We start from the raw sequence: 27,662 nt of genomic DNA, 5'->3' as shown, positions 1-27,662 counted from the left end.
AGAAGTCATTGGTTCACTTTTCACACAAGTTTAGTTATGATGATGTTAAAAAAGTTTCTGATGGTTGTAATCTAGTCTGGCGAATAAACGCTCGGTGAAACTTCGCAGCCTGTTTCTCTTTGTGCTTTTACCTGCCGTGGTAGCATAGCCTTATTGGGTGTTGTGTGACTATGCTGGAGGACGCAGGTTCGACTTCCAGCCACGGCGGCCATATTCGAATGGGGGTAAACTGCAAAGAACATGCATATGGCGGTAGTGGCACGTATAACTCTATCAATTGTATATGATCGCACTTTCACGCATGGGCTGTAGAGTGGTATCAGGTTTCCTAGAATGTTGAAAAATTAACTGTAATGCTTTTTTACGCGCCTCTTTGAATTCATGACTGCTGTTTGTGCCTTGCGAAACTAAAAATGCGTGGGCTTACCAAGTATGTCGACACCGAAAAAATTCATTATTTTTTTTACACTCTAAGGTAATCGATAAAGCAAGACTGCTTGGGAAGCTGAGCTCCTTGTATTCGTGACAAATTGGTAGTATGAAACAACACGAGACACACATGGAAGTGTGCGGAGCATCATGCGAGTGCCTGACGATAAAAAAAAGAGAAGCTTTTACTCTACACTAATAAAACAAAAGAAAACGTCACTCCTACATTGCTTACAACAATCTTAGGTAAAAGCAATCGCTCGCAGACGGGCCGCGGCCGGCTATAGGCTTGGCGTGCGCATGCGCGCGAGCAAGACACCCGTGATTGAGGAGAAACTTGAACGCTGAAGGAGGAACGTTGCTCCTATGGTCCTTGCCGCGAGAGGGCGTGACGGCTAAAGCGCCCGAAAGGGAGGAAGTCGCTGCGCCGAAGGAGGAACGGAGCCCGTTTCTCCATTCTCGCAACCTTTTTTTAGTAACTGCAGCAGTTACCACCTTTCTTGAACCGTTACTACCCTTTTGCTACCTTTTTACTACCTACGTTAGTAAACAGTTACCAGCTGCAACCGTTACTAACTTTTTGCGACCTGTTTACTACCCACGCTAGTAAAATGTTAGTAACTGGAATGAAATAGGTAGTAACTGCCCCCGTTTCTACCTTTATTGCCCAGTTACTACCATTTTGCTACCCAGCTCTTTACTATATAATCTAAAATATATAGTGTCTGATTCCTATTCTGATAATTTTGAGAAGAATCGTCTCGTCGTATAATATTAAACAGAAAAATGACGCAGAAGATATCTATACATCAAAAGAATACATAGTCTTTTAATTTACGCAACCGAGATATGTAAACGTCCTTCTGATATCGTCGAAATAGAGAAGTACAAGTTAAACTGTAAGCAAGCGCTACACGCGTCGTAATAGACAATCGCAACAAACTTAGTAAATTGCAGCAAGTATTGACAAGATCGGCGTATCAAAATGCCCAGACGGTCGCAATTAGCCCCGATGACGGTCACAATCAACCCACTGCAGCGTCCCCAAATATTACCATTGTTTTGCCCCGTTAACCCCCAAAACCAATTATCACCTTTTAAACGCCGATATATTAGCCGTGCGAAGCATTTAAATGCACTGAGAATAAGTTCCGTACCTTTTTTTCGGCCGCTGTACATAATGTGTTTTCGTGGCCATTTTATAATGAATAAATATTACATATATTATTTTATAAGTAAGGCTGATTAAAAGTCTTGTGCTACGTCACCAAACACACGTAACCAGGTCGTATATTATAGTACTATAGATTCAAATTTCTTGTAATTCATCCTGAAACACAAATGCTCCCCTGTGCCAGACATGCCCCTGTAAAGTAGAGGCTATATATACCCCACGCTTACTTGCTACTATATGTAAGCGTAAGAAATAGTCAGCATAATAGGGGTACCTATTCTTCGCGTTCATGGCACACCACGCTTCATTACCCGAAGTTGTCAAGCATTGAGACATTCATTGATTAACATTAGCAGTGGAGAAATAATATGTCAAAATGAATAAACAAGGTAGTATCGGTTACTTAAGAAAAAAATTCTTGCAACCTTAAAGTTACTACCCATGGGTGGTAACGGCTACGGTTGTAACAGTTACTAAATGCTGGTACTAATAGCAAAGGTAGTAACTGCTACTACCCTTGCCGTTACTAACTGCGCTTACTACCAGGGTTGTAACATATGTGACAAACCGTTACTACCCCAGAGTTAGCAAGTACTACCACCTTTTTTCTAAGAGTGTAGGAGGCCCTGTAGGAGCTAAGGGTGTTGAGTTGTCGAAACACCTGTGGTGCGATATGATAACTGAGATCCACCTATTAAAATGCGTTGAATATTCGGCGCATTCAGATTAACAGATCTTTGTGCTATAGGGCTGCCTACAAGTCTATATAAGCGTATTCCGCGAACGTTTATTGTGTAATCGTGCAGAACGGGAATTTTCATACCGGCACTCACTGGCAGGTCCAGATAAGGGGGCCACATATAGTTTGTCAGTGCACGACATGTGAAGCGCGAGCTATATGTGTAGGGTTTCACTTCGCTATGTGGGTGTGTATAGTTTTGTGTGCATGTGCGACATCCCATGCTTGGAAGCTGATGTAACTGGACGTTTGATGACTGGTATAGTCTTTTCTTTTCAGCAATAAGGGACGATTGGAAGCCCCACGTGGTGTGCGTGTATTGGTTCATGAAAATTTCTCTCTCTCTCTCTCTTTTTTATGTTGCCGCGACACTGTATAACTATGGGTCATTCACGACTTAACGGGGACGCTCTCAACAGAAGCCATATAGTACGTACAGGCGATAACAAAAATTTACGGACCATGCGAGCGCGTGGCAAAAAGTCTCTTCGCAACACTTCCGTTATACGTCAGCGGTGATCGACAGCGCCGCCGCAACCGAGAAGCATCCCTCCCTTAATATATGGCCTGTCCCTTATGGGCGCCCCGCCGCGGTGATGATTGATTGATTGATTTGTGGGGTTTAACGTCCCAAAACCACCATATGATTATAGGCGCCGTAGTGGAGGGCTCCGGAAATTTTGACCACCTGGGGTTCTTTAACGTGCACCCAAATCTGAGCACACGGGCCTCGACATTTCCACCTCCATCGGAAATGCAGCCGCCGCAGCCGGGATTTGAACCCGCGACCTGCGGGTCAACAGCCGAGTACCTTAGACCACCGCGGCGGGGCTCGCCGCGGTGCTCTATAGTGGCTAAGGTACTCGGCTGCTGATCCGCAGGTTCGAATCCCGGCTGCGGCGGCTGAATTTTCGATGGAGGCGGAAATGCTGTAGGCCCGTGTGCTAGGATTTGGGTGCACGTTAAAGAACCCCAGGTGGTCAAAATTTCCGGAGCCCTCCACTACGGCGTCTCTCATAATCATATGGTGGTTTTGGGACGTTAAACCCCACATATCAATCAATGTCCCTTATGGGACTGGCTAGAAATAATTTTCACCTTGAAATTTTAAACGCGACGTGCTTTTTGCGATCTGCGTCTACGTGCTTCTGCCTCGAGTGCAGTCTATGCGCGTAACTAACACTATCAGCGGCAATCATTATCGCAAAGTGATACGCAGCCAACAGAACGCCGGTCGTGATAGCTTTGATCCTGCTCCGAAAATGAAAACGTGACGATCGTATTGCGGCAAGCGCTTTGCGTGAAAACTGCGAGCTAATAATGCGCTAAGTAGCTACAGAAAATTGAAAGGCGAGAGAATAACAAGAGCCGTTCCCGGCTTAGCACTGCAGTCGACGATAGATGGCTCACCGCTAGGTGGCGCGGACAGGCAGTTTGACACCCAGTGGTCCGCAAACTTTTGTAGTTGACTTACGTGCCACAGAAATTCGCCAAACGGCCCAAACCTCACTACCAATCACTGGTCAGCTAAAATTTTGATTAACCAATTTAAATATTACCAAAAAACGGCAAGTGATATACATACACAAATACATATATGATTACTACAAAAATTAAGGGAGTTTCGAAATAGTGATGCCAAGCCTGAAAGACGCAGGGCGACCTTCTTTTTTTTGGCTTCAGTTCTGCCTCCCTTTCCTCATTCCTTTTTTCCCTTTTCTTTCATCTCTATATTTTCTGTGCCTTTTTTGTCCGAGTCTTTCTTTATTTACATTTCTCTCTATGTCATCGTTTCTCTTTTTCGCTCCTTCTATCTTTTTCTCCATTACTCGGTTAAGAAAAATGTACACCACGCGCTGGCCGGCCGAGTTAACAGGAGCTTTAGAATACCGTTTGCAAGCGCTGCGGGCGTTGCGGGCGCCTTATGAGTTTCAGAATAGCGTTTGCCCTGCTGCGAACCGCAACGCACGATCGCAGCGACACCGTAGCCTCGAAACCAGCGCTTGCGGGCCACATGCGGGCCGCCATTACCGCCCGCAATTTCGGATTTTTCGCGTGCGGTCCGCGAACGCCACCTTGCGTTACGACGCATGCGCAGTGGCAGCAACCGCACCGCAAGGGCTCGCGGTGCGCTATTCTAAAACACCCTATGACGTTGCACACGCATGAAAGGTGGAGGCCATCCATGATATGCGCGTAACGGCATAACTCAAAGCATAACAGCCCCGCTGTAAAAGTAACTAAATAAACAAGTTAACAAATGAGAATTAATAAATGAATAAACAAATGAATAATTCATTGAGGAAAAAGTTATCTACGGTTTGCACTTGTGGCCCCCGCAAATTGAGGTGGAGGTATACTTTAAATTTAGGACCCCACGTTAAATTCAAACGGGTCTGCGTGACCTCATGCTGCGCCGCGGTTCCAGTGGAGCTTAGGTGGCGATTTTTTTTTATTCGTGTGAATTCCATGGCAATATTATTTTTTGGGGGATGTAAGGGTGCCAGTTATTGACGCGGTAAAGCCCGCTTAAGGCTGTAAGGTGGTTTTGTGTGAATGACGCGATTCTTGCACACCACCACTCTTTCATCCGTGAAAAACGTCACCTCCCACGCTCGAATGCACCGGTATTCGCAACTGGTTCATGAGGTATGATTCAAGAAGACTGCTGTTTGATCCGCGTATACTAATTTCTGGCCAGGCACAGCTGCCAGTCTTGGCTGGCGCTACTGCTGTTCGTATTTCATCATCGCCGCCATACTTAAAACTGAAACGAGAGAGAATACGTCTGCCGCTGTCACTCAACTGCACCTGCCAGAAAATCGCAGGTGCAGAAAAAAATAGTAACAAAAATTTAGACGGGGGGGAGGCTTAACACGAGGCAGCCTACGCCTTCTGCATCGACGCCGGCTGGAACTCGGCGGCGCCAACGAAGTCAAACGCGCGCGCAGGTGCGGCCAGCGTCGCCAGCCGCGCGCTCCGCAAGTGTTCGACGAAACCAGCGGACGTTCGCGCGGCTGCAAGTAGGCCGTACCCGCGCGCACGATGCCGTGTTGAAACTATGTAAACGTTTATTCTCGGCTCCATGCCTCGTAAAGGGGACAAGAACGCGCGCAAATACGAAAAACACATGCAGCGGGCGGGCTGTCGATGCAACGGCTCTCGGGTGTGTACAGCGACATGCCCAACGAGGTCAAGAACACAGATAGCGACGGCGTGCAACCAAACTCTTCGCTTTGGGAAGAGTGGAAGAAACGAGATATATGATCACACTAGACATCGAAAGGGGAGGAGTGCCGTGCCACTTCCCCGAGGCAGCACGTTAATGAGGCATTCTTTGCTCGCGCGACTCATCACAAGCGTCCATGCGACCTGGTGTTCTCGACATTGGGTCGACAGAGCGAGGACTTTTTTTAGAGCATGTTATGAGCCTTCGCACGGCTAAGCCTGTAGCTCATCCACGTATGATGCTTCGAGGCTCGTCGGTCACAACGATGGGAGGTGGGAGTCGGGTGACGCTAGATCCCCTGGAGTCGTGCATCTTTGCCAGAGTGCTTCGAAAACTTAAAGGCAAACAACAATTTGCGTCTGAGTGAAAGATCAATGTTAAAGAACACATAAAGCGGCAATATTACCAACAGCGGCAAGATTTTGCCTTCGTGATTGAAGCCGCTCACACGCAGCGCCTCCTGGCGGTGCAGCCGCAAAATAGGAGCAAAATTAAAAATTTGCAACAGCTCCGGGATTCGTGACGCGCCTCGCGCACCAACAGGAATAGCTTCTGTATGAGCCGTATTAAACGCCCTCTGGTACCCCGCTCTTCCTTCTACACGCTATCGCGTAGCCTCCACGATTGCGCCGGCTGGGGAGCGGTTCAAAGTCACACAAAAGACAATGTCCGTGAGATTCGTAATATTCATTCACAATGAGGACGATTTCCATCCTTCATTTTCACAGCAGCGGCGATACTTCGCTGCTTAAGGTGCAAGAGCTTGCGAATGAACATCATCATCTTAAAAGCAGCAGTAACTAGCAGTTCAATATTCGATGAATATGTGAGATGGAAACGATACCACACATTTGTCAATCATCGCTTACGACGGTCCCAACTTTCTCGAAAACTTCCCCTCGACGGACTGTTGTCGTGTTCGTTGATGCAAATTTTTCGACGGTCATGCCAAACACTTAAAGCGAGTTTTAAAGGTGGCTCGCACATACACCATCATTACTTACGGGTCTCGACTCTAAGGTTCGTTCTTTTTGCGAGAAACTTGAAATTTCAGAGCGGCATCAGTTGAAAAGTAAGCTTGGTGTGCATCCATCGTTTGTATTAGGCATTTCGCTGTCGTTAAGCTTCATTCTTTGTTACACGCTGGCCAGATATAGTATATTACAACAAATCCCGGCCCGCCCACATATTTCAACACAGCACCGCCTGCGGCGACGTGAATAGGTGAAAATCCAACGCACTAATCACCGCATTATGGCGCTTCTACGGCGCTGGAGAATTTGTGCGTTCTATTGCGACAATCGCGAAGAATCAGGTATACTATACCACAAAAACGAAATACTATAGTACTATACCACAAAAACGAAATTGTTGAGCACATCACAAAGCGCAGTTCAGAAAATGGCACCGATGAGGCGAGAACCTGCTGCTATACTGCAGCAAATCAGTTCAGACCCGAAAAATAAAATGAATAAAACAGAACAGAATTTAACGAAGTCTGCCGATTTCCTATCTGCAAAACCCACAATAGCCAAATCGTGACTCAGGGTGGGGCGCTTGGTTTCCACAAGTAAAAACATCATATAACGTGATACAACAAAAAGCATCCGCTATCGCAGATGCGACGGTTGGTGTAAACAACTCTCTAAAATATAGGAAGAAAACGTCAGACGCATATATCAGTCAGAAAGTTCCGAACCGAACTCACTAGAGCATAACTGGCATGAATATACAGAAAGACCAGACCTGACAGCTGCAGCTGCTATTTCAACAATAGTGGCAAGGACAAAAAAATGGAAAGTGTTTCTCGCAAATGCAAGCAGCAGCCAGTTTGTTCTTTCAGCGTAGCATGTGGGAACGACGCAATAGAAGCGAAAACGAAAAACAGGAGCGAATCATTGCTTTAACATTTAGGTCAAACAAACATGCATATAATTCTTAGAAGGATGCAGACCGTAGATTACATACATTTTATAGTGGCTATAGAACTTTTCCAGGTAACATGCTCTAAATCACCCCTGTCCCACGAGGTCTAGCACGAACCACACAGGCAAAAAGAGTGCATTCGACGAGGCGACGGTACTTGCCTTAACTCCTGGGCACCTCTGAATTTTTGCGAACAGACGCAGTGAGAAACGCGAAGTCGAAATACAAGTTCATGCACTGCCATAGCTAGCACTTCTTTCTCCTTGTTCTCTCTTTCCGCAAGACTCAACAGCCAGTACGGCCAAAGGTCACGCGGGATCAGAAAGTATTTACCAATAACGAATAAAATAAAGGAAACGCTACACAAACAATAACAAAAAATAGGGGCGATACTCGAAAAAAAAACAAGACCAGAAACAAATCTTACAACTCTACCTTCAGCTTTAATTGCGCTAGCTGAACTAGTTTTGACACAAGAATGCCATCCCTGCGAAGAGCCGTACTTCATCGTGAACAGCCATGGCAAGTGTGCGCAGAACGTTGCGACGAAAAACAACTAAGAAGAAGTGTGGCGCCTTCAACCCTCACTATCGAAGAACATTACAGTCAGAGAACGAAATGAAACGACTAAACGCCGTAGTTGCTCAGACATGTACACGACACTTGCATGATTTATACGCCTGATGCATATCGTGTACGGAAACCGAAAATGGAGGTACAATTAATAATCCGAGCTAAGCAATACCACTTACCGCAGAGGCGTAGCCAGGAATTCCCAGGAGAGGTGCCCCCCACCCCTCATTTAATTATGTTTGTTCGTAGGTGCACTTGTTTGCATGTGCGCGCGTTATGGGTGCACGTACAAATCTGAAAATTCGGAGCAAAATTGACCACCCTCCCCCCAGATACGCCTACCGCTACCGTTGTAGCATGGAACAAGTTGCACAACGTGCCGCTACTAATCGATGTACCGTATGGCAGAATGCAGCTGCCATGAACACGTGTAAGTGTGTTATCCGTACACGATTTTAGCTAAGACACATTTTAGCTAAGCACCGCCACCACAGGCTGTAAAACTACTGTTTTATCTCTCTGTATTTTTTATATCACGACGTGAGAAAATAGGGCCAGAAACATCGAGTACATCAAACCAACCGTTTTCATGCGTACACGTGTTTGCCGTACCATGTACTATCGTGATCAATAGGGAATTTTAGAATAGCGCACCGCGAGCCCTTGAGGTGCGGTCACTGCCACTGCGCATGCGTCGTAACGCGAGTCGGCGTTCGCGGACCGCACGCAAAAAATCCGAAATTACGTGCGGTAATGGCGGCCCGCATGTGGCCCGCAAGCGCTGGTTTCGAGGCTACGGTGTCGCTGCGATCGTGCGTTGCGGATCGCAGCAGGGCAAACGCTATTCTAAAACTCATATGGCGCCCGCTACGCCCGCAACGCCCAAAGCGCTTGCAAACGGTATTCTAAATCTCCCTAATATGAGCCCAAACACGAGTGCGCGTGGCAAGCAGCCTCAGAACCAAGATAACGCGATACGTGGAAGGCTCTGCCGAAACAGGACGGGAAAGGAGCGGTGCTCTTCCAGTGTCCGTTGGTACTCCCGCTTTGCTATATAGCGTTGCGGGCGAACGGCAGGCGATTGCGCGAAATCTGTCGCTATCGATAATAGCACGAACAAAAAAATTAAGTGAAAGACGTATAAAAAAATGCGCATGCAGCACCATCTACACATAATACAGGCATGACATCACGGCAGCCTACGTCACAGCCGATATCTCAGCAGCTACATGGGTACTTGGGTGTGGCTGTGTGTGCTATGTGAGTTCATATCACCGCTAGCAGCCACCAACGTGTCATAAGCCACTGTTTCGCAGCAACGTTGCCTAGGCGGGAGTGTCAACAGATACCAAAAGCGAGCCGCCCTTTCCACTTTGCTTCCAACAACGGCATCCGAGGATCAACCGATGTAGGTTTCGAGGCTATTCGCCACGCGCTCACGTGTTCGAACTCATATTGCTCACGATAGTACTCTTCATTTAGTACAAAATACACAACGACAAGGCTACAATATGTCGGCGCTGACATCGGTCATAATGTCTTTAGCCAATCTGCGCAGCGTGCGCATGGGCAGAGTGCACCTGGCGGGGAAGCGTTAGAGGCGTATCTCATGTCGTGGATCAGCTAGCTACCTACGCGTCCTGTCCACTCGAAAGTACTCGGTTGTCCATTGGTCCGCGGGCAGCTATATGGCAGGCCACTACTCTATATACTTTTTTTTCTTGCCCAATACATAATTTTAGATGAAGACACTGTGCCATTAAGGCTTTTGTCGCCTTCACACACTCTTCATTGAGGTGGTAATACGTTGCCGTAGCTAAGGTTACATTACATTGAAAAAAAAAAACATCAGTAAATTGACTATCATTACCAATTTGAAAGCAGTTTTCCATAAGTTAATGCTGTACATTGTCACAATTTATGACATACTGTTTCTCAGAAATGAAAAAAAAATGCTCCAAATTTGATATATTATTCTCCAAACTTAATTGGCGATATTGAAACTGAGCCCGTCAAAAAGCGACAACTGTGTAATGTCAGACCGGCGGCAAGTACTGGTAGCGAAGGCTCCACAGAAGCCCATATGTTCAGAAAATGGCGGCTGATCAGCTCCTCATGGGGCTTAGCGCCATCTCTGTGAGAAAAAAGACTTCCGGCGAAACAAAAATAAAGCGGATGTGACGCAATAGTTGGTAAACAAGTGACGTCATTTTGGGTGCACTAGCGCGAAATTTGAAATCAAGCTACTTTTCATAAGCCCCTGCTAAGGATTCGCACTAAGACGATCGCCGGTGAGTCATCCCCGAGTGCGCTTCAAGTGAACGCCATCTAATTTAATACAGATTCATGACTAAATAGTGATGTTTAAGTATACTACCACTCACTTCAGTTTTACACGGAAACTTATTCTTCGAATTTTTATTCGCCGTTCGTGGCATCTTCCACCGATGAATTAAGCTACCAACAGCGTAGCTGCGTATACATGTGATATCTGTAGCGTGGCTTATTTGTTTCACACATACGCAGGTTTTTGAGAATACACAATGCTTGTGATCTTCTGTTTTACCAGGAAGAATTGACGCCTATAGTGACGCCAACGTGGTGACATTTTAGTTTTATTCAATAGCCACAATAACTCAAATTTATTTCACTGCACGAAATTCTAATAAGAACAAAGAATCTGCGGATAGTCCCAGCGTTATGTTTTCCTTTTTGTGCGAAAACACCCCAATAAATTACCACTACGTACACATGCCAATGAAGACATGCAAATTGTACCGTGAAAGGTGACTTGGCAATCTGTTCACCGATAACGCGAATAGTAGGCACTACATGGTCAAAAGGAAACCGGGCTGCAGGAATACTGATGGATGAAAGTCAGCGTGATGTGCATTCCGAGACATTGTCCTTATTTCTTATTTAGAAGACATGGGTGACGTGCCATACGTTTGTTGCTACTGCATCCTCGCTCAGCACATCGTTTCCGCAGCTACCGATGAAAGCACTCGGCGTTAAATGTTATTCGCATCTTTCCGCTGCCTGTTGGACACTGCAGTGAAGAGGTTCACCAACGATAAAACGCACCTCACAATTTCACGCACAACAGAGAGCGCGAGCAAGCGCAGACCACTGGAACACGTGAGCGGGTGTGGCCAGGGGCCCCGGAAACTCTCAAGTTCAAGTGATCACCTGTAGGGGACGAAAAAATCAACCGCGGCGCGTTTCTGCTTCGAACACCCAGAGTGGATCTACTAACCTCTCTAGTCACTCGCGCTATTGCACTTTCTTATAGGGGCGTCCTCGTCGGGGCTAAGTTTCAATTTTAAAATCATCAAATACTACATTTCTGCGTAGCGCTACACATAAAAAACAACTTGTTCTTCTAGCGAATAGTTTTTCTTAAACAAGTGCTGCGTCATCAGTTTTTTATAATAGTTTTTTGGTCCAGCTGGCTCTAGGTGAGCAGCAGCCTATTGCCATTATTATCCTTATTTCAAAGTTCGCGGCGGCCAACGGTTGCGACGGCAGGTAACGGCTCGCGGTACGTTCGGATGTGTCTCGGACTGTTTTGTTTCGCTGTAAATGTTTCGAGCCTCTGCCGACCAACACGCTGTTTCTCATTTTGTTTATTTTAACTCGTTCAAATGCTTTCGCGAAGGGAATTCAAGTGACGTCCGGGGAACGAAGCGACCGCTGAAGCTTTCATCGGATGAACACCCGTTGCAAGCTCGGGCTGGTGAGCAGAAACCAATTCAGTTTTTTAAGGACGGTTGCTTGCGGGGCTAGTTGGTTTATTTCAACATATGTAGTTTTTTTTTGTCAATGCGTAAGCGTCACACGGTGGCAGCAAACGGCAATATTAAATTTTAAAATTGTTTGACGTCTCAATCTGCAAACGGAAAAACGGTGCGTTACTTGCGGCTTGGTTTCGCGAGGGAACGAGTCGCTGCCTCAATAGTTAATTCTGAAATTCTATCGCCAGGTAACACTAACCAGGCCGTTGCGATGAAAGAAGGCAAATACATCACTGTCGCCTTGCATGTGTCTTCGTAGCTAGCCCATATATTAGTGCTAAAAACCTACGAGTTTATAGTTTACCGCAGTCGCGTTTGAGAAACATCACATAATTATGGGTGTGGTTTTGCTACAGTGTGACAAAGAAAGCGTCACATAAATCACAAATACTTCTTTGCCACAGCCTCCTGGCCCACCTGACATGGAAGCAGCTGTGTACAATGGGCAAGGAACCTGCTACATGACAGCCTTGTGAAGAAGCAGCCCTGAGTGATACACGTGTTATGAGGTACCACTACATATATGTATACAATACTGCTGTTTACTAGTTAACTGATTTTATTTGTTTACTTTGTAAAATTTCATGCATTGATTATGCATTGATTTCATGCATTGACATCTGGTGATGTTACTTGTTTTTCCAGACTGCCATGCAACGACAGGATGACTAGCCCCGAATGTCCACTCTGCAAGCACGTTGAAACATCTGAACGTCCACTCCAACAGGTCATCTCGAGCCTCACACATGCAATGCTGTATTTGTGAATGTTTTGGCACGCATATCGTGGAGGGATGCTTTAGATTAGCCACAAGCATGGATTCTACACTTCAATAACCTTGAAACTGTAACACTATTAGTTAGATTGTGTGGCACTGCTGAGCTGAACAACACAGGTTTGATCCCAGCCACAGTGGCCATATTTCGATGGGGGTGAAATGCTAAGACGCTCGTGTGCTTAAGGGTTTGTTCAATTCGCCTGCACAACATGATCCGTTTTACAAAGAGCTGCACTTTGCCATTCGTTTCAGTGGTGCAGCAATAGTATCCTCTAAACCATTCCATTCATTTCAAAAAGCGCAGGAGAGGTACAGCACTAAACCTAATGTATGATTTTCCAGTACCTGCTACTCTGACGGCGCTGGTTTGGTGCAGCTGCACGCACAGCTTAACAAACAACATAGCATTCGACGTAGGTGCCGTACCCGCCTGTACAGACGCGGCGTGTTTTGCCAAGATTGCACCTCTTTATATTAGGCGAACAAGAATAAAGATTCCACCTTGTCATCCAGTTGTGATTCCGCACTGCTGAACTCGGGCTGCACAAGTTCTGAACTCCTTCTGCACAGCTGTGAACCACTTCCCATCGGTGCAGGTGAACTAAACTGACCCTTAAAATATGGAAGCTTGAAAATATGAAAAATCTGTCAACATGAGGTGTAAGAGCAAATGCTTCAAAGGCAGTCTTTTCTCCTGCGAGGCTACAATGTCATTTGTTTTAACCCCTGGAAGCCAGAATCAATCTGAATTTGCCCACTACTGTACTCACGATCACTTCATAGTTTGCATGTGAATCGTCAGAAATTATTAATTGCATTACAATATGAACACCCCCTCAATTCGGGCATTACCAACATTTAGTTGTGCCTTGTGAGACAATTTACAATCTATACTCAGAATTGTTTTCTGTTAATTAACTGTGTTTAGCTCATGCAAGTTAACAAAAATATACACTAAAGCTCATAAGGCTGCACTCAATTGCTTTAGCTTTGCACATATGCTCAATAGACTCCTAAAATAATAAATCATAAAGGTGATGAGCATCAGCAGCATTGCTTCATCAAAGTTGGAATGCTGTCGTGAAGAGCAAGATTGTGTTCATTGCATATGGTACTGTTATTTTTTTCACATAGCAGAGAAAGGTTCCAGAACTCTTTGAGCACGTCTGCTTTTGTTTAAATTAAGTTGTTATAGCTATAGTGTCTACCACTACCAAGTGAAATCCTGTGCACTACAGTCATTTAAAAAATCTAGGAAATTGCACAGGTTGTTGAAACATACATGATTTTGACTTTTCCACAGCTACACTGCAAGATAGTACGTATTTCAAGTCCTAACCTCTAAAAGTAGCAGGGAGAAAACAACTTCAGCTTTCAAGCCCAAGTATACTGAAAAAGTAAACACAATAGGAAGTGTGTAATAAATGTGACCTTTTTTGATCCAGTATTTAGACAGATTCACACCATGTACCCCCGATTGATTTCAGGAGTGCTTGCTTGCAAGAGAGTGCTCAAGTTCTATCGATATGTCCATGCAAAAAAAGAATTTGAGCTCAGAGCTGAGCAGATAGTGTACTGTAAGAGCACCAACAAAAATGTACAAACAAGAAAATTGTACAATGCGTGCCTAAAGATTATTTTCTTAGAATCGGGCCTTTTCGATCTGTAAGCACAGACCTCAGAACTGTTCCTTAAGCATACATGTTCACCAGACCGATCATTACCTGCGACGAGAAATTCTAGCTGTAGTAACTGTGTAACTTAACTCTAACAATAAATGTAGCAAGCCTGAAATATTTTTTAGGCCCATCACCTAAATACATATTACCTATGATATGGGCTCACGGCTGAGAATCAAAACTAGTGCCTACCCTGTCGACACGACGCGACATTGCACAATTGTGAAGTACTCAATGTAGCATTGCATAGTGAGAAAGAATCAGAACTGTACGCATCTGCAATTGCTTAGTTAACAAATTTAGCAAAACTACATTGCTCTCAATTTTCGAGCTATCTACCGGCAATGTGGAAGTTTCCTTTCCGATTCCACATCATGCATTCACTTCACTTGAAGATCAACACTATAGGGCAAGCGCCGCATCTAATGGCGAATTCGACCCTTGTCTTGAAGCCACGCTATTAAACTCGAACGACGCAACACAATGAGAGCGACGCTCATTCAGTGATCTCGATGTTCAGTTATATGCTTGTTAGCTTTCCAAGAGTCTTTACACATGGGTTGAAAGCTTTCGATATGTATGAGTGACTTGTTTTGTTCGGACCCGACCATATACATTGGTTGTACCGGCTTGGACACTCGCAATAAACGATGCAAGCTTTACTTGATTGACGTTGTTTTTTGTCAGTCGAGGCCAACTAGGTCACCTGGCGATAATTACAGGAGCGAAGCGCGATTTAGCAACGAAAAAAAAAAAATACCTGAGGAAGCGAGTAGCGCGAAGCAGCGGCGAACCCCCCCCCCCCCCCCCCCTGCAGCAAAAAAAAAAAAAAACGCGTCCATTTATTGATGATAATAGTACTACCCGCGCCATCTGGCCTCGCGGTATTGCAGTTCAGTACGCCGCCGCTACGTATTTGCATGTTATTTTGATACAACAGCCCAAAGGTACAGTTTCTGTTCTCTAAACTGGTAGGTGTTCTGGTGTGGCTTCGCAGACGAATTATACGAGCGGGCCTTGCCATGTAGTGCAAAGGCTGCGCTGAGTAATAATAGCGTTGGGAGGGCGCTAGAAAAAAGATTTTTCGTAATAATAAAGACCGTCATAAATTCTTTGTATTACACCTACACAATGTTGTTGGGGGAAACGAAATCCCATTTGCTAAACCTATTGGTTGCTTCGGCTTTGAATCGAACTTGGTTTTTTACTATTGGTGTTTGTTCCCTTCACACATAGTCACGCTTCAATCGCAGCTCCCATAACTTCCCTTGTTGATGTCACTGGCAATAGCTTCTGAACCGCTTTTCTCCCGAGCTTTCGTGAAATATTTGAATAGTCCTTGCCGGCACTTCGACATAAGTGCCGAAAACTGAATGAAGACACCCTGCAGACGAATCTAGTCGACAGAATACGGAGAGTCTTCCGAAATACAAGGCGACCCCCCCCCCCCTTTTTTTTTTGCGTGCTATGTGTGGCGCTTATCTGTTTCTTAAAAGTATAGTGAACTAGAAGAGATGTATAGTGGCATGAGCGGTGGGGCGCACCCGGTTTCGCAGCGTCCCTTTACGCTCTGGATGGCCGCTAGGGTAGGTAGCGGCGCTGCTGCTCCTTTTCATGCAGGGAGCCTTCATGTGAGCGCCCCCTGAACGGAGGCGACGCGCACCGAAGTGTAAAAGGTTTTTACATGGAATAGTGGGTAAAGATCGTAACAGTTCACAGCGCCCTCAGAGACGCAGACGAAGAAGAAGGGACATACTAAGACAAGGCCTTCATGCCTCTCGTGCCATCACGGCGTTACCATCTTTAGTTCCGTCTCAGCTGAAATACCTGAAATTACTATGGGTACCAGGTAACTGTAGGTTAACATTAAATGAAATGGCCGACACCTTAGCCCGCGATGATCGCTAGATCTCCCAATTCAGGTTATCCCGGTGGTACAATACTTCATCACGATCAGGTATAGAAGATTAGGTATTAACACAGATAGGATGGAAGCAATAACCACGTGGACGGAATATAATCACCTAAAATATCCATGGAAGTCGTAGTGAAGCCAGTTCCGACAGTCAGAAGTAATGTTCCCCAGATTTCGATATTGTGTCCCCCCCCCCCCTTTTTTTTACTTGTACACGGCTGGTCTGACAAGATGACCCCCTCTGCCAATTCTACGGAGAACTGGAAAATATTGCACGTTATTTTTTGTCATGTTTTGATTTATTGATATGTGGGGTTTAACGTCCCAAAGCCACCATATGTATATGAGGTACGCCGCAGTGGAAGGCTCCGGAAATTTCCAAAACCGGGGGTTCTTTAACGTGCACCCAAATCTGAGCCCACGGGCCTAAACGTTCTGCCTCCATCGGAAATGCAGCCGCCCCAGCCGGGATTCGATCCCGCGACCTGCGGGTCAGCAGCCGAGTGCCTTAGCCGCTACATTACCGCGGCAGGGCTAGAATTGCATTCTGACAGTGTACTTGATGTTTTATGTCGCTTTAAGCGAAAGAAGAAGATTGAACCTGGATTCCCAGAAAATTCTGAGCAACTTGCAGCTGAAGTGACGGCATTATATGTCACAACACGCTTCCACTTTTCTTTTACGGAAGCCTTAACCAGCATAGTGTCAAAAAACGTGAGAGCGCAAAACATCTGAAGCTGAGCAGGTGCTAGACATTATTTGCTGCACCCTAAATAAATGAGATTTCTGACCTGTCTTTTCGTCCTTGAATTCTTCAGCAAGCAGGTGCCTGTCATGTGAGAACACTGCGCTTAACCTGGGCTGCATATTCTGAAATATCAAGAATTTATCTCAAGAGTGAAGGTGGACATCAGCGGGTTTTCGCTGGTGGTGGAAGAGTGCCAAGCCACCTAGCTAAGTGCTGCGGACTATATCTTGAGAACTTATCAACACTCTCGTCGCGTCAGGAATGTTTCATTCTCTTCACATCCGCGTCGCAAAAAGAGCGCAGGTGCAAGGTAAGGCGATCCGCCGACGCAAGTGAGATGAGTCGACATTGCCGCTTTTCACGACAAGATAGTGCCGCGTCGCGCCTTCATTCAAAGTTCGCCATTTAGTCGCAGGAAGTTCCGGTCTGACACAAAGTGGCGACCTTTGCCGCGCTGGATACGCTCGGTTTTGATATAGTGTCGTTGAAATTCGATGATGAATATCCCGAATTGGGCAACTTTTCTTTCACAGGAAAAAAAAAGGAGAGGGGGGGGGGATGCCACATACTGTGACGCTCTACAACTTTTCCATATATAAGCAACTTCGCTGACGGTGCTGTTGAAAATAGGTTGAATTTTTCATTAATTATTAAACTTAACTTTTGTAGTGGCAATGTATTTCCGCATCGACGTCCAGTTTGTCTGTCAACACGAGAACTTCCTGATGGCCATACCATTTTTTAAATACATCTTTTTTTCTTTCTTTTTTCTTTCTTTTTTTTCTTTCGTTCATGAGGTATTTTCTTTCCCGGCGAGAGGGAGACGGCCCTGATTGGTTACTGGCGTGGCTTGTGGGCGCGCCTACGCAGCTGACATCGTGCCTAATTACGCACGTTCTGGCGCCGGCGTCAGAACGTGAGGTCCTTCATTCATATCCAGGCAACAAAGAAACGTGACGAAAAATGAGAAGTGAACTCGATCAAACATCATACTGCCATATAAGAACCGACTGGTGACAAACAAACGCACGATCGCGCGATAATTAGACATTCGAAAACAGCGCATACAAATGCGCATGAGACTGGCGCACCTCCGAGGGGCTGCGGTTCTATCACAAGAGCCGGCACTAGCTTTCTTTTTTTTCTTGCGTGCAACAACACCACCATTAAAACCTGCAATTGATAACAAGCATCGCTTGAAGCAATAATAATAATAATAATAATAATAATAATAATAATAATAATAATAATAATAATAATAATAATAATAATAATAAACAGCCTGTGTGTGCAGCTGAATTCTTGTGCAACACATTTACGGCCTGAGGAAAAATCAGGTCGACATACCAACAAAAAAAAGGGGGGGGGGATGAAATAAAATTTTTTGAGAAACCAGCCGAAAAGGTCACCGAAAATGAAAAAAAAATGTTGCAAAAAGCTATTTGAAAGGGATCGCCTTTAAAGAGACGTGCTATTCGAGTGCAGCGTGTTCCAAAAGGTCGTGAAGACGTCAAGGTCGTGAAGACTAGACCAGGACGGCCGATCGCCACGCCCGAATACGAAAACAGCGCACGTCCTCTTGGACATAATGGGGGAGTGCTCGAAGGTGAGCGCATCGCTGTATCGAAAATGTTGTCAGATGAAGGCTCGCAAGTTTGCTCTACTACAGCGAAAGAGCGCGCAAATGGCAACACCGCGCAGGAGCCGGCCGGACACTGCAGGCACGAAGTTCACGGACGGACAACGCAGCTGCACGCATATACAGCGCGCAGGTAGTTCACACCTCACCGAGTGGCCAGACCCCAAGCGAAGGTCGTCGGAACGACGGCTGGGGAGCGACGCGCGTAGACAGCGTGCCGCGAGACGTGGCCTGAAATAGACGGCGTAACCCGAAGGAAGAAGCACGCCCTGGCCACGTAACAGTTGCCGCCGCCGACCTTTCCCCGCGTGCGGTGCGGCTGAAACAATCCTCGGCGGGCAGGCAGGCCCATTACCTGAACCGGAACGCGGGCGGAAGCAGCGGCGAGAAAGTGGCGAGTTCGCTCGGTCACTGGAGCCGATGTGGCCTCCGGCCACAGTCCCCTCTTTCGCCCCTTTCCCACGACAACGCCCGCACTTCGACCGCGCCGCCACAAGGCGAAGCAACAAGTGTCGGCTGAACGCCGTCTTCTAGGGAAAAAAAAGTATTAACGAGCATTTATAAGAGTGTGGCACCGGGTCATGGTCACACGGACGTTTTCGAATCACGCAGGCGAAAGCAGGCGCATCAAACGCTCCCACGATGCGTCTTCCTGGCGATTGAATGATGCCTACACTTACGCCTTCGTGAATGCTTGAAAAGTCAACATTCTGGACACTATTTAGATTGCGTTGTGCGTCCCTGCAGACTTTGAAAATTTCGCTATTGTCACGACAGAGCTGGTCGGCAATAATTGTTCCTTTCCTTGTCACTTCTCTTCCAGCATCACACGTGTTGTCGCGATAGTGTCGCTTTCATTGATAGACGGCGCGATTCGTATCGCAGCAGCAGGTATGTGCTTTCAATGCTCACCCCCACGAAACTAAACTCTCAATAAATAAATAAATAAATAAATAAATAAATAAATAAATAAATAAATAAATAAATAAATAAATAAATAAATAAATGGACGTTTTTGCGACATCGACGTTCAACATGCAGCGGAAGGCTTCCCTTGCGCTATCGAGGCCTATTTCATTGCCCAAACTAAACACCTGCTTTCCTTGAAGGGTGCTATCGAGAAATCATTGCGCAACGTATAGGGCCGCTGATGCACAGTTGCACTTCAGCAAGGAGCGCTTCATCATCTAAAAAAAACAATTCCTACATTTTTTTTTACAATACGTTTTCATGCAAGGGAAAAGTTAAGTATTCCCATGGTTAGAAGAGGCCACTAGGCAAAGTTTAAGAACACCATGAGGTCATGTGTGTCGCCTCCTCCTATGCGGAATGAATTGGTTTCGTGATGGCTTTGTACTGACGTGTGACCTCTCTTCTTTTTTTTATTTTATACTATAATTTATTCTCACCGTAATGCTCTTTCAGCCATTTGATGTCTGCAACGATAGCCTTGTAATGTGCCCCTTGATCAGGTACGTTCTATAATAGTTTTGACATTCCAAGTGAACGCGCATCAAGTTTAAAACGCCGTCACGATCAACAAAACGCGGCTGCGCTATATACCAGCAGTGGACATCGCACAATATCGAAAAAAAAAACGACCCCTTCTTTCATGCCTTGCAATTCACAGAACCTCAGCGGTCGCCGTACTGTCAACATTTTCGTCTGCTGGTCATACCCGATACCTGTCACTGAAGTGCAGACGACACAGCGCTTGTCATGTGCACTTCTGTCCTTTGTCCTGTTTGTGAGCGCTGCACAGTCCTAAGCATGGAGCATAGCGAAGGACAGAGCGAAACTAGCGAAGGTGTCTTTGGAATCATCAAACACGTGTAACTCCGCTATTACGGCACCGTTTTTTTTTTAATTCTCCCGGCTACGTGTTCATTGTAGACACGTGCACAGATGCAACACCACAACTCAATTTTCGGCCTCTACACGGGTGGTTTAGGGTATACACAAAACACAGCTCCATTCACGGAACGCGCACAGCATCACCGTTAAAGAATACAGGATCCTCGTGCACACGGCTGCCTATCAGCGCTAACGATACCACGCGATCTAACTCTCTGCTGTCCATATTCTTTCTCTCGGTCAATGGGGCGCGACACTTTAGGAAACAGGCGCTTTGATCGAGGAGCTGTCAGTCTGAAACTCGCGCAGCGGCAACGTACCCGTCACCGCTTCTCAATCCCAATAGAAGTATATATATATATATATATATATATATATATATATATATATATATATATATATATATATATATATATATATATATATATATATATATATATATATATATATATATACACTATCGCACCGTTTTCATTAGTGGCGCAGGGAATGCCTTGCCGTATACGCAGAAAATGAGGGGGGGGGGAGATTTGCTCACGTTTCAAAACTGATATTCAGAAACTATATAATAAGCGTGAGCACAATGCGTGACGTGCAAGAGACGCGATAACTAAACGAAACGTAAAATAAACGTGAAATAGGTATACAACGCACAAGGCGACGCATTCATAAAAAAAGACCCATGAAAAGATTTTGCAAAATATGCGCATGCAGGACGTCTTTTGCACGAAAACAGCTTTCGTACCCACCATTTGTCAGCCGCGCTGCGAGTGCCATGGGTATATCGCGGATTGTCGAGGTAGGAGGCACTTTGCTATCCTAGATACAGGGGCACATATATGTGCACCGTATAGCTTGCTTGCTTGTTCCTTTATTTTGTGGCTCTCACCCACTAAGGCGGATTCGCCAAGAAGCCGGTGGTTAATGCAAGTCAATACCTTTCGGTTTTCTAGACTAGGGGAATATGATTACTGTGTTTTGACTGTGAAATTTATTTGGCACAATGTAAAAGAAAAGAAAAAAAAGGATGATTGATTGATATGTGAGGTTTAACGTCCCAAAACCACTATATGATTATGAGAGACGCCGTAGTGGAGGACTCCGGAAATTTCGACCACCTGGGGTTCTTTAACGCCCACCCAAATCTGAGCACAGGGGCCTACAACATTTCCGCCTCCATCGGAAATGCAGCCGCCGCAGCCGGGATTCGAACCCGCGACCTGCGGGTCAGCAGCCGAGTACCTTAGCCACTAGACCACCGCGGCGGGGCGGAAAAAAAAAGGAGGGGAGGAGAGAAATAATAGAATTTGTTGAATATCTGAGGTGTAATCATTGCTCCGAAGCTTGCACTTCTTTGTCTTCAGATCGAGAACTGTTTCATAAAATTCGCGGTTAGTACTTGCTGCGTGTTTGTATATATATATAAAAAAAACGATAAGCTCACAAAGAGGCGGTAAAAGAAGTTCATATTGGATGTGCAGCAATACGCACAACAAACGCCGGGGTAAGCGAAAAGCAGCAATTTTCTTTCATTTTGTTCTTTGCTAACACAAGGAAGTGAACTTCAACGTCGCAATATCCGTTCCAATATTTGCGACAGAGGTGTCTGCCAAAAGCATCCGTGAAGTTGAAGCAAATGGAGACAACGCGGCCGGTATACACATTAAAACGCGGCACCAGTGTGCCGAATACCCTGTTGGCGTAAACGTTAAGCTAGCAATTACATTGGTCTATAAACTATCAGCTATGCAAAGACGACGAAGGAAACGCTACAACTTTAAGAACGGAGGACGCGACACCTTATTTGACACTTCTCAGAAATTGCTATTCCGTCGCAAGATATATATATATTAAGGAACCCTCCGAACAAATTTCAAGTTATTATTTAAAATATTTGTGGGACGCATATATTGCTTAGAAGTGGCTCACAGCAACGAACTAGTACAGCCTGAAAGTAAAAGCTTCTTCTGAAGACACCAGATTTATATTCTCGTACATACGGTGCATGTTTATGCTAAACGAATCAGAAGGTATCGGAGTATCCCATTTCCGGCAAGAAGCAAAGAGACAAAGCGAAGAATAATAATGAGAAAGAAAGCGAAGCGCAGGGTGATTTGGAGGCAGCGTCGCAGGGCGCTCGGCGAATATTCGAGCAGCATCCCCACTGGCGCTCGTAACAAAGACGGAAGACGTAAGCGAAAGAACATACTCGGCAGGCAAACGTGCACAAGCGCAGAAAAAGTCTTATGGGCATCGGTTGGGGCATTTGTTTTTCCGCGTGTCCGGCTCGTCGCGTTGACATGGGATCGCAGTTGGCAGAGCAAACAAAGACGAAGAGAAAACACGCAGCGACCGTATACAGGAGACGTGCTCCTGTCCGGCCCGCGTGTATTTGCCTTTTAAAGGACGCCGAATATCGTCGCCATGCCCTACTTTGGCCGGGAATCTTTCCTCGGCGACTCTGGCATGCAAGAGAGTGAATTATGTTCCCGCCGTCGCCTAGCAACCGGGAGGAGGCCTGAATTGGGTCAAGTCATTTCAAGTTGTGTTTTCGCTCCGATCGCTGCTGGCGGACGGAGAGGTGGCGGCGCAGCGCGCGGGCCTACGCCACGACAGTTAACGTAGCGCTGCACTCTATTGCTGCACCGAACATGGCCGCGGGGCACAAAGCTGAAGTGTGCTTTCTCGGTCTCTTACGCGCGTTCCGCGAGCAGGCCCTGCTTAAAAAGAGACAATGCAAAAAGAATAAAATTTCACTAGCATTAACCAGTGATCTTTTCATCATGGTAGAAAACACCGCAGATGCCACGAGAAGGCATTTGGCGAATCGGAAAAAAGTGCGCAAGGAAAACACGCAAGACGACGGCGCCCGTGCCCACACCAGCCCGCGGTGACGTCATACACAATTTTACGGCATTTCTTACGCCCCGTATACCATATATGACACGCTGTACAGGCAACTTTAGTTGCGAGTGTCGTGTCTACCTTATGCATCACATTATGTTCTATGGGAACAAGACACTCGACGGGGTAAGCTGCAGGAAATTCCGCTGAGTCATCTGGCCGGAATACTCAGAAGCATGCTTGGAATACGTGACGTCACACTGGCGTAGAGAAGTCGGGCCTTCGCGTGAAACTAAAGAAAAAAAATGAAAACATGACCAATGTCTATTCTAACCACGTGACTACAATACCACAATGAACAGCGATAGTGTTATCTAAATATAATCTAAACTGATTTTGTCTTTCACCCTGGTGTCCCCTCATTAACAGCAGAGAGCAACTAACCTCGTTCTATATTGTTTGAAGATGAGCCTTACCTTACTACAGTGGATCGCAAGTTGCTTGGCATACACAGCGCGGGATAACCATGGGGCACGTACTATCGTGAGCAATATGAGCCTGCACACACGAGCGCGTGGCGAATAGCCTCGAATCTGCTGATTCGCAGCGGCCGCTCTCAGAATCAAAGTGGAAAGGGTGGCGCACTTCCCCTTGCTCTTGATACTCCCGCCTCGATATTGTTGCTGCAAAATGCAGCTTATAGCATATCTGTAGCTGCTAGTGGTGACATGACCTGGCATCAACGCGCACAGCCACAACCAATCAGGCTGTGCAGCTACAAAGATATCGGCTGTGACGTATCCTGCCGTGATGCACGGGGCATGCTTCGCTAAACATTTTGATGCACATCTCTCACTTTTGTTTTCGAGGCTTTTTTTTTTAGTGTTATCATTGCTAGCGGCCGATGGCACGCGATCAGCTTCCGTTTCACAGCAACAATCATGCGGGAGTGCGAACAGTAAGTGGAAGAGCACCCTCCTCTCCCTCTACCGTTTCGGCAGCGCCATCCACGTATCGCATTATCTCGGTTTTAAAGCCATTTGCCACGCGCTCACGTGTTCGAAGTCCCACTGATCACGATGGTACGTGGAAGCAAGCCAAGTAAAAAAAACTTCGCGGCAATACACGTGGTATAAGAACTCGGTATACACTCTGGTTCCAAATAAGTACAGGTATGGAATTCATTTCACTACTCTAAGGCACCCCAAAAGCGCGACCGTATCACATCGGCCAGCACTCCGAATTGATTCGCTGATAAATGCGTCTCTCCTCAAGTACATCGCATTTCGTTCTGATAGCTTCCTCTTCACAGCAAGAAAAGTCAACAAATGCCTTCTCAAGAGCTGCAGTGTATATATTATACCATCGCGATTATGTTTCAATGAGAAAGAAGGACTATAGAAGAAGGACAGGCATTGAAATAAACCACAATATGACATCCGTGAGACGCCCTATATAATAATCAACACAAAGCGCAAAATACGTATACACGCAGACACGCCTGTATTACAAGTCGGATAACGTCATTCTTGGTTTCAGGGACCAACACAAATCAGACCGGTGGCTCAACGAGCTCATCGTGTGGCCTGTACGTACCACATCTTTTTTTTTTTTTGTACGCGTCGTTCAGTGCAACTTGACTCGATTTCTTCTTCTTGGAGAAAGAACATAAAACTCCTCGAGGCTGAAGACAAAATGGACTAAAACGTGGACAGAATAAGGGGAAGTATGCATAAGTACCGAAAGGGCCCACAAGTTACGTTGCAAGCGTCTGTCTCTGGACGCTGTCACAGGCGCACAGAGACAAGTGCACTATAGTCTCTTAATGACAACCATTATCATCGCGTTCCGATACGAAAAGCAAAAAATACCGTAAAGACGCTTCCTCACTAAAACCGATAAAATAGGGTAGTTTCCCTTCGGAATACTATAGCGTCCACATTGAGGGTTCAGAGAGGGGAGAATCCAAACAGGGATCTCAGCTGTGTTGACAGCTTGGCATGTTCTTCTCATACATTGCAAAGTCGCGTATAAAAGCAAGCAGAGTTGTCTAGCTGTGCACATGTCCTCTCTTCACCCTGAGATTTCGTCTTGCATGTCGTCTCCGTGGTCTGATCGGCTTTGTCGGCCCGTTGTCCGTCCATAACTGGCTGGGAAACCACTGAAAGTCATCATGTCTCCCTGAATTCGTGAAGATGTGGATAATCTCAAATATTGAAGCTGTATCATTGACAAAATTGTAGTGATATAAAACGTACACTATTTCCATGGTTTCTTCTCGTTGATGCGAAGCCCTGTGCGAAAAACTTGACGTTGAGCAATCGGTGACGCCATTCGGCGTGTGTTCTGAACGTGATAATATACTATAACCACCGAGAAAATCATGACTCAGTGCGAATCTTTCATAGTGTCACAGCCACCAGTATTCGTAATTTCGCATGCATATACTGCCGATAAGGTCGATGTATATCTATAGCGCACGAAGCGTAGAAAACGTTAAGAGAAGCAGCTGGCTATCGCGGGCTCTATAGATTGGGAAAAGTTGGGATAAGTTATGGAATGGAGAGTATCTTAGTAACCTGCAATTCGATGGTGACGTTGCCTTGATGAGTAACCCAGGGGACGAATTACAACTTATGATTATTGAACTAGACACGGAAAGCAGAAGTGTAGGTCTGGAAATTAATATGCACAAAACTAAAATAATGTGCAACAGTCTCGGCAGAAAACAGCACTTAGCGATAGGTGGAGAGACGCTGGAAATTTTAAAAGAATATGTATACTTAGGACATGGAGTAACCGCGGAGCCGAGCCGCGACAGCGAAATAACTAGAAGAATAAAGATGGCGTGGATCACATTCGGCAAGCATTATCAAATCGTTAATGGTAGTCTGCCACTAACCCTCAAAATGAAGCTATACAACAGCTACATCTTGCCGGTAGTTACGTATACGGAGCAGAAACCTGGAGGCTTACAAAGGTGTTCAGCTTGAATTGAGGACGACGCAGCGAGCGATGGTAAGAACAACGATAGGTGTAAGATTAAGAGACAGGAAGAGAGCAGAGTGAGTCAGGGAATAAACCGGCGCTAAGGATGTCATAGTTGAAATCAAGAAGAAGAAATAGACATGGGCCGGGCACGTAGCACGTAGGCAGGAGAACCGCAGGTTATTAAGGGTAACTGACTGGATTCCCAGAGAAGGCAAATGCATGAAGGTGATACAGAAAATTAGGTGGGCGGATGAGATTAAAAGATTCACAGGTATAACGTAGCAGCAGAAAGCACAAACCGGGTTCATTGGTGGATCATGGAAGAGGCCTTTGCCGTGCAGTGGGGCATAGATAGGCTGATGATGATGATGACGATGATGGTGATTATGATACTCAGACTACAGTATACTTTCCAGCACGAGTAAACGGCTACAGCAGTCGTTGCTGCAAAAGACAGCTATACTTATATTACGTAGTACACTACTTGCATTAGAAGTATAGTCATACACGCGCGAAAAACTAGCGCGATAACCAAACAAGAGCCATTTCTTCTGTCAAGCCGCTTCCACTCGCTGGTCAGATGGACCACGTGCGCTACATTTGGTCGTCGCTGTCACAAGTTTCCCACAAATTCAGCGTCTCGTCTTTGCCATGCCTCCTGTGGTCGTGGTTGTAGATATAGCCCCATCTTCTCACGGACTAGAAGTTGGTTTAAAAGGAATTCATACCTCTGTTATTCCGTAGGGAGCGGCAGGCCAGCAGTCGTTACCTACCTGCATAGAAAAAAAAAAGATAACGCAAGATATTTTTACTGTCCGCGAGGCTTAGGTGGTGCATTACTAACGCCTCAACGCCTAATGCCTCTCCATATATACTTCTTACGGTTGCCCTTCAGCTATAGCCTATAGGCTATAGCTGAAGGGCAACTGTAAGGGCAACCGTCCTATAGGACAACATTAACAGGTCCTGCTGATTGATTGATTTGTGGGGTTTAACGTCCCAAAACCACCATATGATTATGAGAGACGCTGTAGTGGAGGGCTCCGGAAATTTCGACCACCTGGGGTTCTTTAACGTGCACCCAAATCTGAGTACACGGGCCCACAACATTTCCGCCTCCATCGGAATTAACAGGTCCCACCTGAGACACTGAGACAACTCGTCGTGAAATATTCGCCGACGCCATTGCTATCTTATCTGCCCTTTCGTTGATCGCTACTGGCGGCCTTCGTACTTTGCGAACTGCTGTTGCGTACAATATGTGTTGACAATCGAGGCCCCTTTCCCACGATTATTTCTTGTTTGTTTCTCACTCAACAATATCATAACGTTAAAGTGTGTGTGAGCCTA

General features: G+C 45.8%; 1 protein-coding gene and 1 long non-coding RNA gene across 14 annotated transcripts in view; one reads left to right on the top strand and one right to left on the bottom strand.

Annotated features, from left to right (window-relative positions):
- The window catches only part of LOC119177026 (TOX high mobility group box family member 3), a 564,847-nt gene that overhangs the window by 153,741 nt on the left and 383,444 nt on the right, over positions 1-27,662 (bottom strand). For 4 of the 13 annotated variants that reach the window (XR_012887049.1, XM_075877985.1, XM_075877986.1 and 1 more), the window contains exon 1: positions 23,798-24,076. The exons of 4 other annotated variants lie outside the window; for them this stretch is intronic. Coding sequence is in view for 7 of the 9 variants with exons in the window: in XM_075877985.1 (XP_075734100.1) it covers positions 23,798-24,061 (264 nt within the window). In the remaining 2 variants the exon portion in view is untranslated. Of the gene's footprint in view, positions 1-8,249; positions 8,315-23,797; positions 24,077-27,040; positions 27,086-27,662 lie in introns of those variants that run through there. 5 more of the 13 variants (XM_075877997.1, XM_075877987.1, XM_075877990.1 and 2 more) reach the window with 3 other exon arrangements.
- LOC142775824 (uncharacterized) overlaps positions 1-27,662 on the top strand; it is a 272,279-nt gene that overhangs the window by 20,405 nt on the left and 224,212 nt on the right. The window lies entirely within an intron of this gene.

The sequence above is a fragment of the Rhipicephalus microplus genome, chromosome X (genome assembly GCF_043290135.1).
Source record: "Rhipicephalus microplus isolate Deutch F79 chromosome X, USDA_Rmic, whole genome shotgun sequence".
NCBI lineage: Eukaryota > Metazoa > Arthropoda > Arachnida > Ixodida > Ixodidae > Rhipicephalus > Rhipicephalus microplus.
Note: the sequence above shows the minus strand (reverse complement) of the source record. Positions and strands in the feature narration are given on the sequence as shown.